The sequence below is a fragment of the Agelaius phoeniceus genome, chromosome W, assembly GCF_051311805.1.
Source record: "Agelaius phoeniceus isolate bAgePho1 chromosome W, bAgePho1.hap1, whole genome shotgun sequence".
Lineage (NCBI taxonomy): Eukaryota > Metazoa > Chordata > Aves > Passeriformes > Icteridae > Agelaius > Agelaius phoeniceus.
Window position 1 is genome coordinate 23,694,822 of NC_135301.1, and position 14,145 is coordinate 23,708,966.

Here is a 14,145-nt window from a genome sequence, read left to right on the forward strand (position 1 = left end):
CATGGTTTAGGAATGGTACTCCTCAATTTAGTTCTCCCAATGAGACTTTCCAGACAAGACTGCCGCTTAGTCATTTCTCCCACCCCCTCTTCCATCCCCCCCTCCCCATGGGTGGCCAGAGAGGAGAACTGGATGCACAAAAGGCAAAGGTCACAGGGTGAGATAAGAGCAATTTACTGTAAACAGCAACGAGATAGGAAAACTAACAGTAACAGCAAGAATATCAATAAGAAAAACATAGAAAAAGAGAACGGTTCATGTCTTAGGATGCAAATGCAAGATATGGCAAGGGATGTATATTTTATTGCCATCTGTTAGCTGTGGGGCAGTTATCTTCTGTTAATTGAGCCATCTGTTAAAACCAGGTGATGCAGTTTTCTTTATCTCTTCCACTACCCATCCTCCCTCAGAGGAGATATCTTCTGTTAATGGGCCATTGAGTCTCACTGCATGACTGATAAAATTACATCATCCCCTTGTGAGATGCTCTGCCCAGAGGGAGGAGCCAAGCATTCCTACCTAGATATAATCTGAGATTTGGAACACCACAGTCAGCCTTCTCCCACTGGATTCCCAGAGGAGCAGCTTTCTTCTCCACTGGATTCTCAGAGGAAGACCAGGCCCATCTACACCACCACTGGACCTTCAGAGGAAAACTACACCCTTATACAGGATCACTGCTTCAACAGAACCACATCTTTCACTCCAGGAGGACTGCACCCACCATTTAATCAGACTGCTGCCAACACCCTGACCCACAGGGTATTAGGTTGTATTCTGACTCTGTCAGTGGTTTGTTTTCTTTTTTGTACTATTACATTTGTGTTTTTAATTTTCCTAGTAAAGAACTGTTATTCCTATTCCCATATCTTTGCCTGAGAGCCTCTTAATTTCAAAATTATATTAATTCAGAGGGAGGGGGTTTACATTTTCCATTTCAAGGGAGGCTCCTGCCTGCCTTAGCAGACACCTGTCTTTTCAAACCAAGACAGATCACATGCAAAAATGCTCACCACAAATCCAGACTCAACCCAACTACAGCCACAGCCATAACTGGAAGGAACCCTTTTTCCCTGGAAGCGAGACAGTCCCTTCCCCTGTGTCCTAGCGTAACTTTACGATGCTTAATCCACATTTGTCTTTTTAACCCAGAAATAAGTTTTACACCTTTAAAACTAGGTCTAAGAGTGAAGAGGGGGAGACAGAAAAGTAGTGAGTTATCTGAGGTGTCTGTATTCAAAAACATAGGGTTAAATCTTCAGCTTTTCTTCTCACAAACTGTGTTGTCTGCAGCACAGACAGCAAGAAAGAGCTCTCCTTTGCTTTTAATTAGTTTTTAGCTAGCTGAGACAGAAAAGTTCCCTGAACTGTAGCTTTTCTTTTTCTTAAAACTGGTCAGTCATGCTCTAAACTGAAAACCCAAAATAAACACTGAAAGCTCACACCCGTGGCCCACCAGGGCCCAGAATGCGGCATTTTCCAGTGCAAGAAGAACTAATAAGAGACTGAACGAACCAAACTACACCCCACAAAAGAAACTTTTTGAATTTACCATCTCTTTAAAGCAGCAGGAGGTTTTATTGTTTAATATAATAATTTTTTATGCTTGTGAATACTTTGCTTGTTAAATAAACAGTTTTTTCCACTTTTCTCCATCAAAATCTTTTTCTGAACCAGTCAGGAGAAGGACCGCTTAAATCTACTTTCTAGAGGAACCCCTTTAAAAGTTTCCTCTTAAATTTACCCTAAACCAGGACACCCTGGCAATGACATAAGGTGTTATCACATAACATGTCTTGGCCATGCCCCCTCCCACTGATCTGGGGTAGAAAAAGGACAGAACCTTAGAGATTTAAAAATATATTTATTTTTAATGCAATCAAGGGGAAAATAATATTGCCAGAATGACCACCATAAAAGTATAATTATCTTCAAGCTCAGAATTAGGTTTTAACATTGTCAATAATTTTCTGAAGGCAATGGTGAAGAAGGAGAAGATAGCTATTTTGGTATCATCTAACTCTCTGATTTCCTGGTTTCAGAAACATAAAATCATTGTTAGAAAATAACTCTAATAGTATTCCTAGAAATTTCAGTTTTCTTTTTCTGGGATGATTCTTTTTAATACCTGTAGAATTTAAGGAAGAAACTTGTAAAAATTAAAAATTTATGTGATTTGATATAAATAATTGGATTAATGTTTCTATAACATCTGTGGCAAATAATGTGCAATGTTACAGGTATTCCTATATCTTCAGAAAGACATGGAAAATGTTCTTTGCTGATGTCAAGTGTATCAGACTCTGAAGTTAGATCATCTAGATTTTGTTTGCAGAACATTACAGCTAACTAGTAATTGCATTTTAATTACCAATTTGAATTTGGTGGTACTCGCAGAATCCTTTTTTGTTTTATTTGTTTCACTGCTTTGATAGCAGTTGTTGGTGTTGCAAAAGAAAGAAATCTCAGATGGTACAATTTTTTAAGGGGTGGTAGCTTTATTTTTTTGTTTCAAGTAATGTTTATTTTTGGGTACAGCAAAAAGTATCAGTGAAGCCTAAGAAGTACTAGGTAAAGGTTATACTGCGGAAACTGGATGAATGATGAGTCCTCAGATTTTTCATGCAAGCAGTTTGAGTGCTAACATCAAAAGTAATGTTCCAAGATTGATATTATATTAGTGGAAGGAAACTAAACCAAATATTTAGCAGTTTTAGCACCACACATCATGCATACTTGAGTCTTTTTCTGTATTAAATTCATGCTTTTGTATCTCATTCGGCTTCAGTAGAATTACTTTTGTTTTTATGGGATTGAGAAAACAAGCCAATAGATGAGATCCTGGTTTCAAATCTCTTTTTGACCAGAAATTAGAAGCCAGTAAAAGATACCAACTGACAAAGACTCAGAGAAAGAAAAATTGCAATCTACAGCAAAGTATAGTACCTCTGGGGAACAAGACACCATAGTCTAGACGTAGCATAAAGACTTGAAATCTGTGTGAAGGGTTATTACTTTTTTAAGAAAAGCAGCTTTGTTGTCAAGAGCTGTATGTCAGTAGGATACAAGTAGTCATAAGTCTACCCAGGGAACCAGAAACATTTTTTATTGAGGAAAGAATGTTTCTATGTTTCTTTTAAAAGGCTGAATTAGATTTCTGCTGCATATGTGTCACTGGTATATATTGAACTTCATTTCAGAGGTTTTTGCCACATAGTGCAAAGTCATATTAGTTCTGGGGCAGGACAAGCAGAACTGAGAAACAAAGCTATTTAAAATCTTCATCTATTTTTTAGTAATTTTATGTCTAAATTATTAACTGAAAAAAGTAATTACCTTTTATGATGCTCCTGATGTATAATACTTGAGCATCTGTCAATTATGATGAATTTCCAACGAAAGCTTAAGAGCAACTTTTGAATACTGAGTCCATCTTTTACCTATGTTAGCATTTTGATATCAGCTGGCCATACTTTCAGAGATCAAGAACAATAAAATAAATAATATCTGAATATATTGTGTATCGGTTTGTCACAAGTAGTGAGCAAATACTTGGGGTATCATTCTTTTGGAAGACTATAAAGCAAATTGAATACATAACTGGGCTTCAGCAAAAAATACAAAATCTTTTGGGGAAAAAATATATCTTCCTGTTTCACAAGAGTATTGGCTTGTGCTTAGTTGAATGCCATTTTGTAAAAATTTTGTTATCAGATAGTAGAAACCCTTCATGATCTGTCCAGTTTTGGGATGGGTGAACATGATGTTCCAGAAGAAAATAAACTTTGTTAGAACTTGGAGACTTGAATTTTTAGAATAGAGAACATATGTTCTCCATATCTCAAAGACAAACATTTTTCAGATTGAACTTGGGGCTCTTGATTTCCCTATGAGTAGACAATAGCTGCAGGTATAAAATTTTGTTAAGTAATGAGTTGTAGCATTCTCCTGGACTGCCTCAAAAGAGAGGTGACAGGTTGTACATGTGAAAGTAGGATAAATTACTTTAAAATTAACAAACCCAGTCCTTTTTTTATGTACTAACCTGATTTAAAATGGAAAGGGGTCTGTGTCCTTACTGAAATGAGTCTAGTCTGAAATGTAGACTAAATTTGAGAATAGAATCCCTTTTTTTTTCTTTGCTAAGTTTTCATCTGTTCTTTTACACTCTTAGTGTATATACATATAAATAAATCTCTTTAAAAGACAAGTTTTCTCCCTCCTTCCCATTCTTTCTGCTCCTATCAGTCTAACTCTGTCAAGTTGCTTAAGAGATGATAATTTTAAAGCAAGCATATTATATGCCCTAAAATTAGATTTGAAAAATGAAAACTTTCTTAAAATGTACCTTAATTAAGTATAAATTTTCATAAGAATATTTTATAAATTTCAGCCACATAATACTGGATTAGGATAAGCTTATTCTGAAATAATGGCCCATATACTCATTTATTAATTTACCTTCTCTCGTATAATTCCGATTACTATTTTTCTTAGTTTGAACACACCTTAACATCATTCATTCATAACCACACATTGGTAAGATGGCCAGTCTGAAAAATTATTCCTGTTAATCACATTCACAATATATGAATGTCTTGGTTTGAAAAGACAGGTGTCTGCTAAGACAGGCAGGAGCCTCCCTTGAAATGGAAAATGTAAACCCCCTCCCTCTGAATTAATATAATTTTGAAATTAAGGGGCTCTCAGGCAAAGATATAGGAGTAGGAATAACAGTTCTTTACTAGGAAAATTAAAAACACAAATGTAATAGTACAAAAAAGAAAACAAACCACTGACAGAGTCAGAATACAACCTAACACCCTGTGGGTCAGGGTGTTGGCAGCAGTCTGATTAAATGGTGGGTGCAGTCCTCCTGGAGTGAAAGATGTGGTTCTGTTGAAGCAGTGATCCTGTATAAGGGTGTAGTTTTCCTCTGAAGGTCCAGTGGTGGTGTAGATGGGCCTGGTCTTCCTCTGAGAATCCAGTGGAGAAGAAAGCTGCTCCTCTGGGAATCCAGTGGGAGAAGGCTGACTGTGGTGTTCCAAATCTCAGATTATATCTAGGTAGGAATGCTTGGCTCCTCCCTCTGGGCAGAGCATCTCACAGGGGGATGATGTAATTTTATCAGTCATGCAGTGAGACTCAATGGCCCATTAACAGAAGATATCTCCTCTGAGGGAGGATGGGTAGTGGAAGAGATAAAGAAAACTGCATCACCTGGTTTTAACAGATGGCTCAATTAACAGAAGATAACTGCCCCACAGCTAACAGATGGCAATAAAATACACACTCAGCTACACTTTTCAACCTAAGACATTATCCACCCCTTATTCTATTACCATCTGCATCTTAGCCAAATCAATAAACTCTACACAGTGAAACTTTACACACAGTTTTCACTTAAGAATAGGTTTCCCTGTGGTACACAACGGGCTTCTCCATCTTTCTGCATTACCCAATAAGTGTAACCATGTCCTTAAGCAAAAACAATCCCTCAGATGGGTTCATCTTTGCCTGAGGTCAGACTAATCCAGTCTTTCCTAAAGTACCTTTCATGTGTACCATAGGGACTTTATGTCCATCCACTGTGTGCAAGGGTTCAGACTCGGCAGGACTAGCTCGATTGATGGACCCACGGGTGTTGACCATCCACGTGGCTTTTGCAAAGTTAATGTCTCAATTTGTAAAGGTTCCCCCGCCAGGTTTCTTCAGGGTAGTCTTAAGCAGTCCGTTGCACCAATCAACTTTCCCAGCAGCTGGTGCATGATAAGGGATATGATATAACCATTCAATACCATGTTCTCTGGCCCAGGTGTTTATAAAGCCATTCTTGAAATGGGTCCTGTTGTCTGACTCAGTTCTCTCAGGGGTGCCATGTCTCTACAGGACTTGCTTTTCCAGGCCCAAGATGGTTTTCCGGGCAGTAGTGTGAGGTACAGGGTAGGTCTCCAACTAGCCAGTGGTGGCTTCCACCATGGTCAGCACATAGTGCTTACTGTGGCAGTGTGATGTAGTCAATCTGCCAGGCCTCTCCATACTTATATTTGGACCACTGCCCACCATACTATAGGGCTTTCACCCGCTTGGCCTGCTTGATCTCAGCACACATCTCACAGTCATGGATAAAGTGAGAAATAGTGTCCATGGTTAAATCTACCCCTCGGTCTCATGCTCACTTATAGGTGGCATCTCGGCCCTGATGGCCTGAGGCATCATGAGCCCATTGAGCTAAGAACAACTCTCTCTTGTGTTGCCAATCTAAGTCTGTCTTTGACACCTCTATCTTTGTAGCCTGATCTACCTGCTCATTGTGTCGGTGTTCCTCATTAGCTTGACTCTTGGGGACATGGGCATCTACATGACAGACTTTCACAGGTAACTTCTCTACCTGAGTGGCAATGTCTTTCTACTCATCGGCAGCTCAGACTGGTTTTCCTCTACGTTGCCAGTTGGCCTTTTTCCACTTTTCTAGCCAGCCACACAGAGCATTGGCTACCATCCATGAATCAGTGTAGAGGTAGAGCTTTGGCCACTTCTCTCTTTCAGCAATGTCCAGGGCCAGCTGAACGACCTTGAGTTCAGCAAGTTGGCTTGATCCACCTTCTCCTTTGGTAGCTTGTGCAATTTGTCTTGTGGGGCTCCATACGGCTGCTTTCTACTTCCAGTTCATCTCTATGATGCAACAAGAAACATCAGTGAAAAGAGAGTATCGTGTTTCTTCTGCTGGTAGTCTGTTGTACAGAGGAGCTTCTTCAGCCTGTGTCACTTGTTCCTGCTCTTCTTCATCAGTGAGACTAAAGTTTCCAACTTCAGGCACGTTTGTAATTATTTCCAAAGTCCCAGGGCAATACGGGCGTGCTGTGTGATGAGGGTAATCCATTTGCTCCATGTGGCACCAGTGGCATGGTGGGTAGAGGAAACCTTTCCTTTAAACATCCATCTCAGCAGTGGTAGTCAGGGTGCCAGGAGGAGTTGTGCTTCCATGCCGATCACCTCTGAGGCAGCTTGAACTCCTTCATAGGGGGCCAAGATTTCCTTCTCTGTTGTAGTGTAGTTGGCTTCAGATCCTTTGTAGCTTCGACTCCAAAATCCCAGTGGTCAGCCTCGAGTCTCTCTAGGCACCTTCTGCCACAGGCTCCAGGACAAGCCATTGTTCCTGGCGGCAGAGTAAAGCACATTCTTCACCTCTCATCCCATCCTGACTAGGACAAGGGCTACCGGCTGAATGATCTCCTGCTCAATCTGGGCGAAGGCTTGTTGCTGTTCAGAGACCCAGTGGAAATCGTTCTTCTTGCAGGTAACCAGGTAGAGAGGGCTCACAATTTGACTGTACTCAGGAATGTGCATTCTCCAAAAACATGGTGCCTAGGAAAGCTTGTGTTTTCTTCTTGCTGGTCAGTAGAGACATCACAGTGATCTTATTGATGACATCAGTGGGAATCTGATGCTGTCCATCTTGCCACTTTACTCCTAGGAACTGGATCTCTCAGGCAGGTTCTTTGACGTTGCTCTTCTTGATGGCGAAGCCAGCTTTCAGCAGAATATGGATGATGCTCTCTCTCAAATGCTTCCATTGCTGTGTTCCACCACACAATGATGTCATCAACATACTGGAGATGTTCTGGAGCTTCACTCTTTTCTAGTGCAGCTCAGATCAGTCCATGGCAGATGGTGGGGCTGTGTTTCCACCCCTGGGGCAGTTGGTTCCAGGTGTACCGCACTCCCCTCCAGGTGAAGGCAAACTAAAGCCTGCACTCTGCTGCCAGAGGAATGGAGAAAAATGCATTGGCAATGTCAATAGTGGCATACCACCTCGCTGCCTAGTCTCCAGCTCGTACTGGAGTTCCGGCATGTCTGGCACAACAGCGCTCAGTGATGGAGTCACTTCATTCAAGCTATGATAGTCCACCGTCAGTCTCCATTTTCTGTCAGACTTGCACACAGGCCAAATGGGGCTGTTGAAAGCGTGAATGGGTTTTGCTGAGCACCCCTTGGCTCTCCAGCTCACAGATCATCTTATGGATGGGGATCACAGCATCTTGATTCATCCGATACTGCCCATGGTGCATCATCGAGGTGGCAATCGGTACTTGTTGCTTTTCTACCCTCAGGAGTCCTACTGCAGATGGGTTTTCTGATAGTCCAGGCAAGATGTTCAATTGCCTAATGTCCTCTGCCTCTACAGCAGCTATTTCAAAAGCCCACCTGAGTCCCTTTGGGTCTTTGTAATTGTCATTCTCGAGAAAGTCTATGCCTAGAATACACAGGCCCTCTGGGCTGGTCACAATAGGATGTTTTTGCCACTCCTTCCCAGTCAGGCTCACCTTGGCTTCCAACAGGGTCAATTGCTGTGATCCCCCCATTACCCCAGCAATGGAAACAGGTTCTGCCCCCACATGTCCCAATGGCATTAGGGTACATTGAGCACTAGTATCAACTAACGTTTCAAATTTTTGTGGCTCTGATGTGCCAGGCCATTGGATCCACACCGTCCAAAAGATCCAGTTTTCCTGTGCCTCTTCCTGGCTAGAGGCAGGGCCCCTCTAGCCCTGTTTATCATTCCTTCCCTGGGCATACATGCTAGAGATACCTTCAAGGGGATTTTACAGATCATACCCAGCAGCTCAGTCATGGGAGGCTGAGGCTGCTTTCACTTTAGTGGAACTCCCTTGGTTAGTGTTTCCCTCCTTGTGTTGACACACCCATTCTGCCAGGACAGAAGTAGGTTTCTGTTGTATTGCACTAAATAGTATATTTAGTTGTTGTTTTGCACTGGGTTTGGTATTTTGCACTGAATAGTATGTTTGTATCCTCATGGGTTCCCCCCTCATATCACATGGTCTTCCCCTCTCCCCTAAGCCCGAGTAGTGGTGGTCTCTCCCCATGTTACTCCTCCCCTCGCCCCTCCCCCCTCCCCTCACTTGTATCGCATTGGCTGTGGCCCCTCTCCTCTGCCCCCCTTTCCCTGGGTTTAATATCTCCTGCCATCAGACATTCCGGCCGCTTTCCCCCCAGGGACACCACCTTGATTCCCAGGCGGCTTCTATCCAGAATAAAGTGGGCCTCTGGTCCCCAGAGTAAAGAGCGCCTCAAGTCTTTTACTTTTGTCCTTGTAAGACTGCAAGGGGCCAAGGTGCAGAGCTAGCTGGATCGGACCCCCGAAAAGGCCCCAGAGATCACTCTTACAGGTTTCACATCCCATGTCTTCCCCATGGTTACGCAGGAAGAACCACAGGTCAGCTCGGAGGGTGTACCATATCTCTCTATCTGGGGGATGTTGGGCTCTGATTTTGCTGCCTGTGACTTTCACTGGTGCTGTATGGGAACTGTTCCTCCTCACCTCCTCCCTCATCTCCCTCATCTCCTCTTGGAGGCTTCTAATTACAGCAGAGACATGGGCCTGCATCAGGCCATTGATCATACTCTCATAATTTCTAAGCTTGTTGGCGACAGAACCTACTGTCTTGGTTGGTATCGGCATTAATTGTTGCAATGAAGGTGGTGTATTGAGATGGCCCTAGATTTGCCAGTCTACAACAATTGCCCTGTGCACCTGGCTTTGTCAGGGTCATTATCATGCTGTCCATCCCTCCCAAAGAGTACCTCCAATACTGCTACTTCTCTCAGCTGTTGGATCCCTTCCTCAAGGGTCTTCTAGCGCATTCTATGATGGTGCCCTTGCATTCTCTCCCTGTGGACAAACCTCTCTCTGACACTCATTAAAAGCTGCTCCCAGAGGGAAAGGGGACCCTGGCTCCCTTATGAATACCTGATTCACACCTGAGTCCTGGGTCAGGGGCCCCACATTCCTTGCCTCACCACCATCTAGTTGCACACCTGTACCCATAAGGTCCCAGACCCAAAGTAACCAGGTTATATAAGCCTGACGTCCCTGTTGTACGTCTTTGTGCAGATTACGTAGACTTTCATACGTCAGGGACTTTGTGATGATCTCAACTGTTGGCTCCCCTGTGGGTTGTGAAGGCGCTCCATTCTTATCCTTATCTGGGTGTTTTGATTTCATCTTAGACTCCCTCATTTCCACAGGGGTGATGTTTCTGGCTGTGACTGGCCTTGCAGTTCAGCTGGAACCTGGACAGTTGTAACGTCTGTGGGTTCCACTGCTGCACCATTAAACTCTCCCTCTTTGAGGCAGGAGGAGGGTTTCTCACCAGCTGGAGAAATGTACTCTTTCAGCATCTGGCTCATCTCACGTATCTCCTTTACCAGAACCCCCACCCAAGCTGGGTGGTTTATTTCTGAGGGGGGCTGTGGGGCATGGTCAGGCTCTGGGGCAGCATCCCTAGTCCCCAGAGCCGTGTCAGGTTCTGTGGCAGTATCCCTACTTTCTGGGGTAGGTGTCAGGGTGGTTATCCAAGTCAATCTTCCTTTATCTCTGAATGCTAAATAGAACAGGCTTAACAGGTATATCAGCAACATCGACCACTGTATGATGTCATTAGCATTTAGATAAGATTTGAACCCTTCCAAAACTGGTGGGGCAGACCCAAAGAGATGGTTAAAGGGTTGGGAGAAAATTTCCCCCGGTATAATTTCCTCACAGTAGGTACCATTATTAAAGTAACCCCAAAAACATACAGTTAGTGTGTGATAGCTCTGACTCCATGTGCCTGCCTTCCAGAGGAAGTTAAATATCCATGAATTCCTCCCCCTATTAACCCATAAAGCAAACTGAATAACAGCCACAGTAGCCTTAGTTATAGGAACCATGTTTAGATAAGGACATTCAAATGGGAGAAATATAGCCATGACCACATGCCACCCGAATCAGGGCAAGCTAGACCACATGGTGATACTTAACGGGTTTTCCATATCCAGCACACAAAAAATTAGGTTACTCAAGAACTGCTATTTCTTTTTCACCCTTTTTCTCTCGATATCCTTGAGCCTCACACTGGGCTCCAAAATCTGTCTTGGTTTGCTAAGGCAAGCAGGAGCCGTCCTTAAAATGGAAAATGTAAACCCCCTCCCTCTGAATTAATATAATTTTGAAATTAAGGGGCTCTCAGGCAAAGATATGGGAGTAGGAATAACAGTTCTTCATTAGGAAAAAATAAAAATGCAGTTATACAAAACAACAGTGACAGAATCAGAATACAACCTAACACCCTGTGGGTCAGGGTGTTGGCAGCAGTCTGATTAAATGGTGGGTGCAGTCCTCCTGGAGTGAAAGATGCGGTTCTGTTGAAGCAGTGATCCTGTATAAGGGTGTAGTTTTCCTCTGAAGGTCCAGTGGTGGTGTAGATGGGCCTGGTCTTCCTCTGAGAATCCAGTGGAGAAGAAAGCTGCTCCTCTGGGAATCCAGTGGGAGAAGGCTGACTGTGGTGTTCCAAATCTCAGATTATATCTAGGTAGGAATGCTTGGCTCCTCCCTCTGGGCAGAGCATCTCACAAGGGGATGATGTAATTTTATCAGTCATGCAGTGAGACTCAATGGCCCATTAACAGAAGATATCTCCTCTGAGGGAGGATGGGTAGTGGAAGAGATAAAGAAAACTGCCTAATTAACAGAAGATAACTGCCCCACAGCTAACAGATGGCAATAAAATACACACTCAGCTGCACCTTTCAACCTGAGAAAATGAACTATTTGTAAACATAGAAAATGAAATAAATTCAATTGTTTTCTTTGTTTCAAATTAGGCTCATGCACAGTTAGTTCGAGAAGTCGATGTAGAGAAGGTGTCAACTTTTGAGAACCCCTATGTAGATGCACTGAGAAGTTTATGGAATGACCCTGGAATCCAGGAATGTTATGATAGACGACGAGAATATCAGTTATCAGATTCAACAAAATAGTAAGTATATAGTAGGTACAAATAACTGTATCTTATTTTCCATTCTTTCTATCAAATTAATTCATACTCTTTATCTTTGTATACTATTTTTTTGTGTACTTACATGTACAGTTTCTTTATGTGTGTGTACAAGTATCTGCGTGTGCATACATATTCAGCACAAACCTGCACTTAATTATGTGAATGTAAAGACTACTGTAAGGAAGGTAGTGAATCTAGTTTAGTATTATGTATGTGTTTCTCAAAACATAAGTGTATGATAATTTGAAATCTTACATTATTACTAGGAAAGTGCAATCAAAGGTAGACCTCTGCAATTCATAAAAATTGCAGTGCCCTTGAACATCTGTTTTCCTTGTTTAAAATAGCAATGGAATTTAGCATTGGACCCTGAGCATTGTCTAAATGTCATCTCCAAGAAATTCAGATGCTCTGAGTAATATACTACAGAGGTCTGGTAAAATTTTTCATCTGGTAAAAAAAAAAGTATGGTTAAGTCAATGGAACATGGCATACACATAACAAAAATCTGGAGATTTATCTGCATAGTAGGCTGAGGGTCCTTATCTAGCACAATCCTTTATACATGATTGAGTCAAGACAAACTTTAAAATACCTTGCTGATACAGTTTAGGCAGCTAGAGAGCTACTAGTGTGTGAATTAGGTCTGCTGAGATTGTCTCAAATGCTCTCTAATTACCATACCACATTTTGCTTCTGCTTTATCAAGCCTCTCATACAGACTGTTCTATGTTAGGTCACATGTAGGGGGGTGAAGGGCAAGGAGACAGAGACCACTCTCCCCAGATGTTCATGTGGCACAGAGACCTTTATTTTCCATGCCCTCCCTTATATAGAAGATTTGAAAGACCCAGTCTGGGTGCTCTCATTGGTTTGAACTCCACACCCCTTCGGGTCTTGGACCACTGAAATGCCTGCAGTCTTATGAGAGATCTGATCAGCCAAAACCCTTGTCACTCAGCCCAGGGGCTGGAAACATGGCACCAACATCTAACCCTTTCTTTTCTATAAATTTCAATTTGCATTATAGCTGCAGCATTTATGTCCAGGACCTGATAGGGGAGAGCTCAGGTAAATATGCCACAGGCATTAGGCTTATAGGTTACAGATTACAACTTTTTTGTAAAAACAGCAAACCATTTAACCAATGAAGAAAATGAAACAGTCTGTAAGAACAAGAATTATTCAACCCTTATTAAAGAAAAAAAACAAAAACAAACCCAACTGGAAAACTAGGAAACAATCTGTAGACAAGGAAAACAGTTTGTAAACAGGGAAATAATTTGTAAACAGATTGAGTCTTTATGTGAACTGTAGTCCCAGATTTCCATGAGGTAGTCATCAATCACTCTGATCACACGGCTCTGTGATGTCTGCTGAGGGTTTATCAGGAGGGTGCTGTCTGTGGTCCTGAGCAGGACACAGTGCAGGTCGGATGCATCTGGCAGGTACCCAACATGTCCCACTGTCTGTTGAAACACATACATATCCCCGACCCCAGGTAATGAGATCCCAAGGACCCTCCTATGTATTGGTAAGGAGGTCTTGTACCATTACCTTGGGTTTGGGCAATTGAACATTGCAGGATGATTGTAGTGATAAGAAGTGATTTAGGATAACTGGATTCTAATACTTTTAGGTGATTCAATGTGTATATACCTTTAGCTATTCTGCTTTGTGGAGTCTCACCACACATACCTCCCTTTTGTTTATTAAGTATACCTTTTAAGGTACCATGTGCCCTTTCCACTATGGCTTGTCCAGTCAGTAAATGAGGGATACGGGTTTGGTTTGATACATCCCAGAGCTGTAGAAATCACCTGGTTTTCTGTGAGATGTATGCAGGGCCATTATCAGTTTTGATGGTTTGGGGAATGCCCAAGGATGCAAAAGCTGATCGCCAGTGTGCCATGGCATACTGTCCTCTTTCCCCTGTGTGTACTGTAGTCCATATTGCTGAGGAAAAGGTGTCAATTGACACATGGGTGTATTTAAAATGGCCAGATTCAGGGATGTGTGTGACATTAGTTTGATAGATTTGCAAAGCACGCAGTCCACGGGGGTTCACTCCCATCTGCAATGGCGCAGCGTGACCTTGACAGTCAACACAGATGCTAACAATATTATGAGCCTCTGTGTTTGACAGCTGAAATTGCTGCTGCAAAGCTCAAGCACCTTGGTGGAAAAAATTGTGCAATGCCTTTGCTTGTGCCAGCAAATCTGGTTTTGGTGCTGTCCAAGCAGGGATAGCTAGCATATCTGCCCTGGCAGTGCCCTCTGTGATAAAACCTGGTAAATTTGT

At 42.5% G+C, this 14,145-nt stretch overlaps 1 protein-coding gene across 1 annotated transcript in view; it reads left to right on the forward strand.

Annotated features, from left to right (window-relative positions):
• LOC143696579 (guanine nucleotide-binding protein G(q) subunit alpha) overlaps positions 1–14,145 on the forward strand; it is a 187,661-nt gene that overhangs the window by 123,408 nt on the left and 50,108 nt on the right. The window contains exon 3 of the mRNA XM_077193161.1: positions 11,668–11,822. Within this exon, the coding sequence (XP_077049276.1) occupies positions 11,668–11,822 (155 nt within the window). The remainder of the gene's footprint in view (positions 1–11,667; positions 11,823–14,145) is intronic.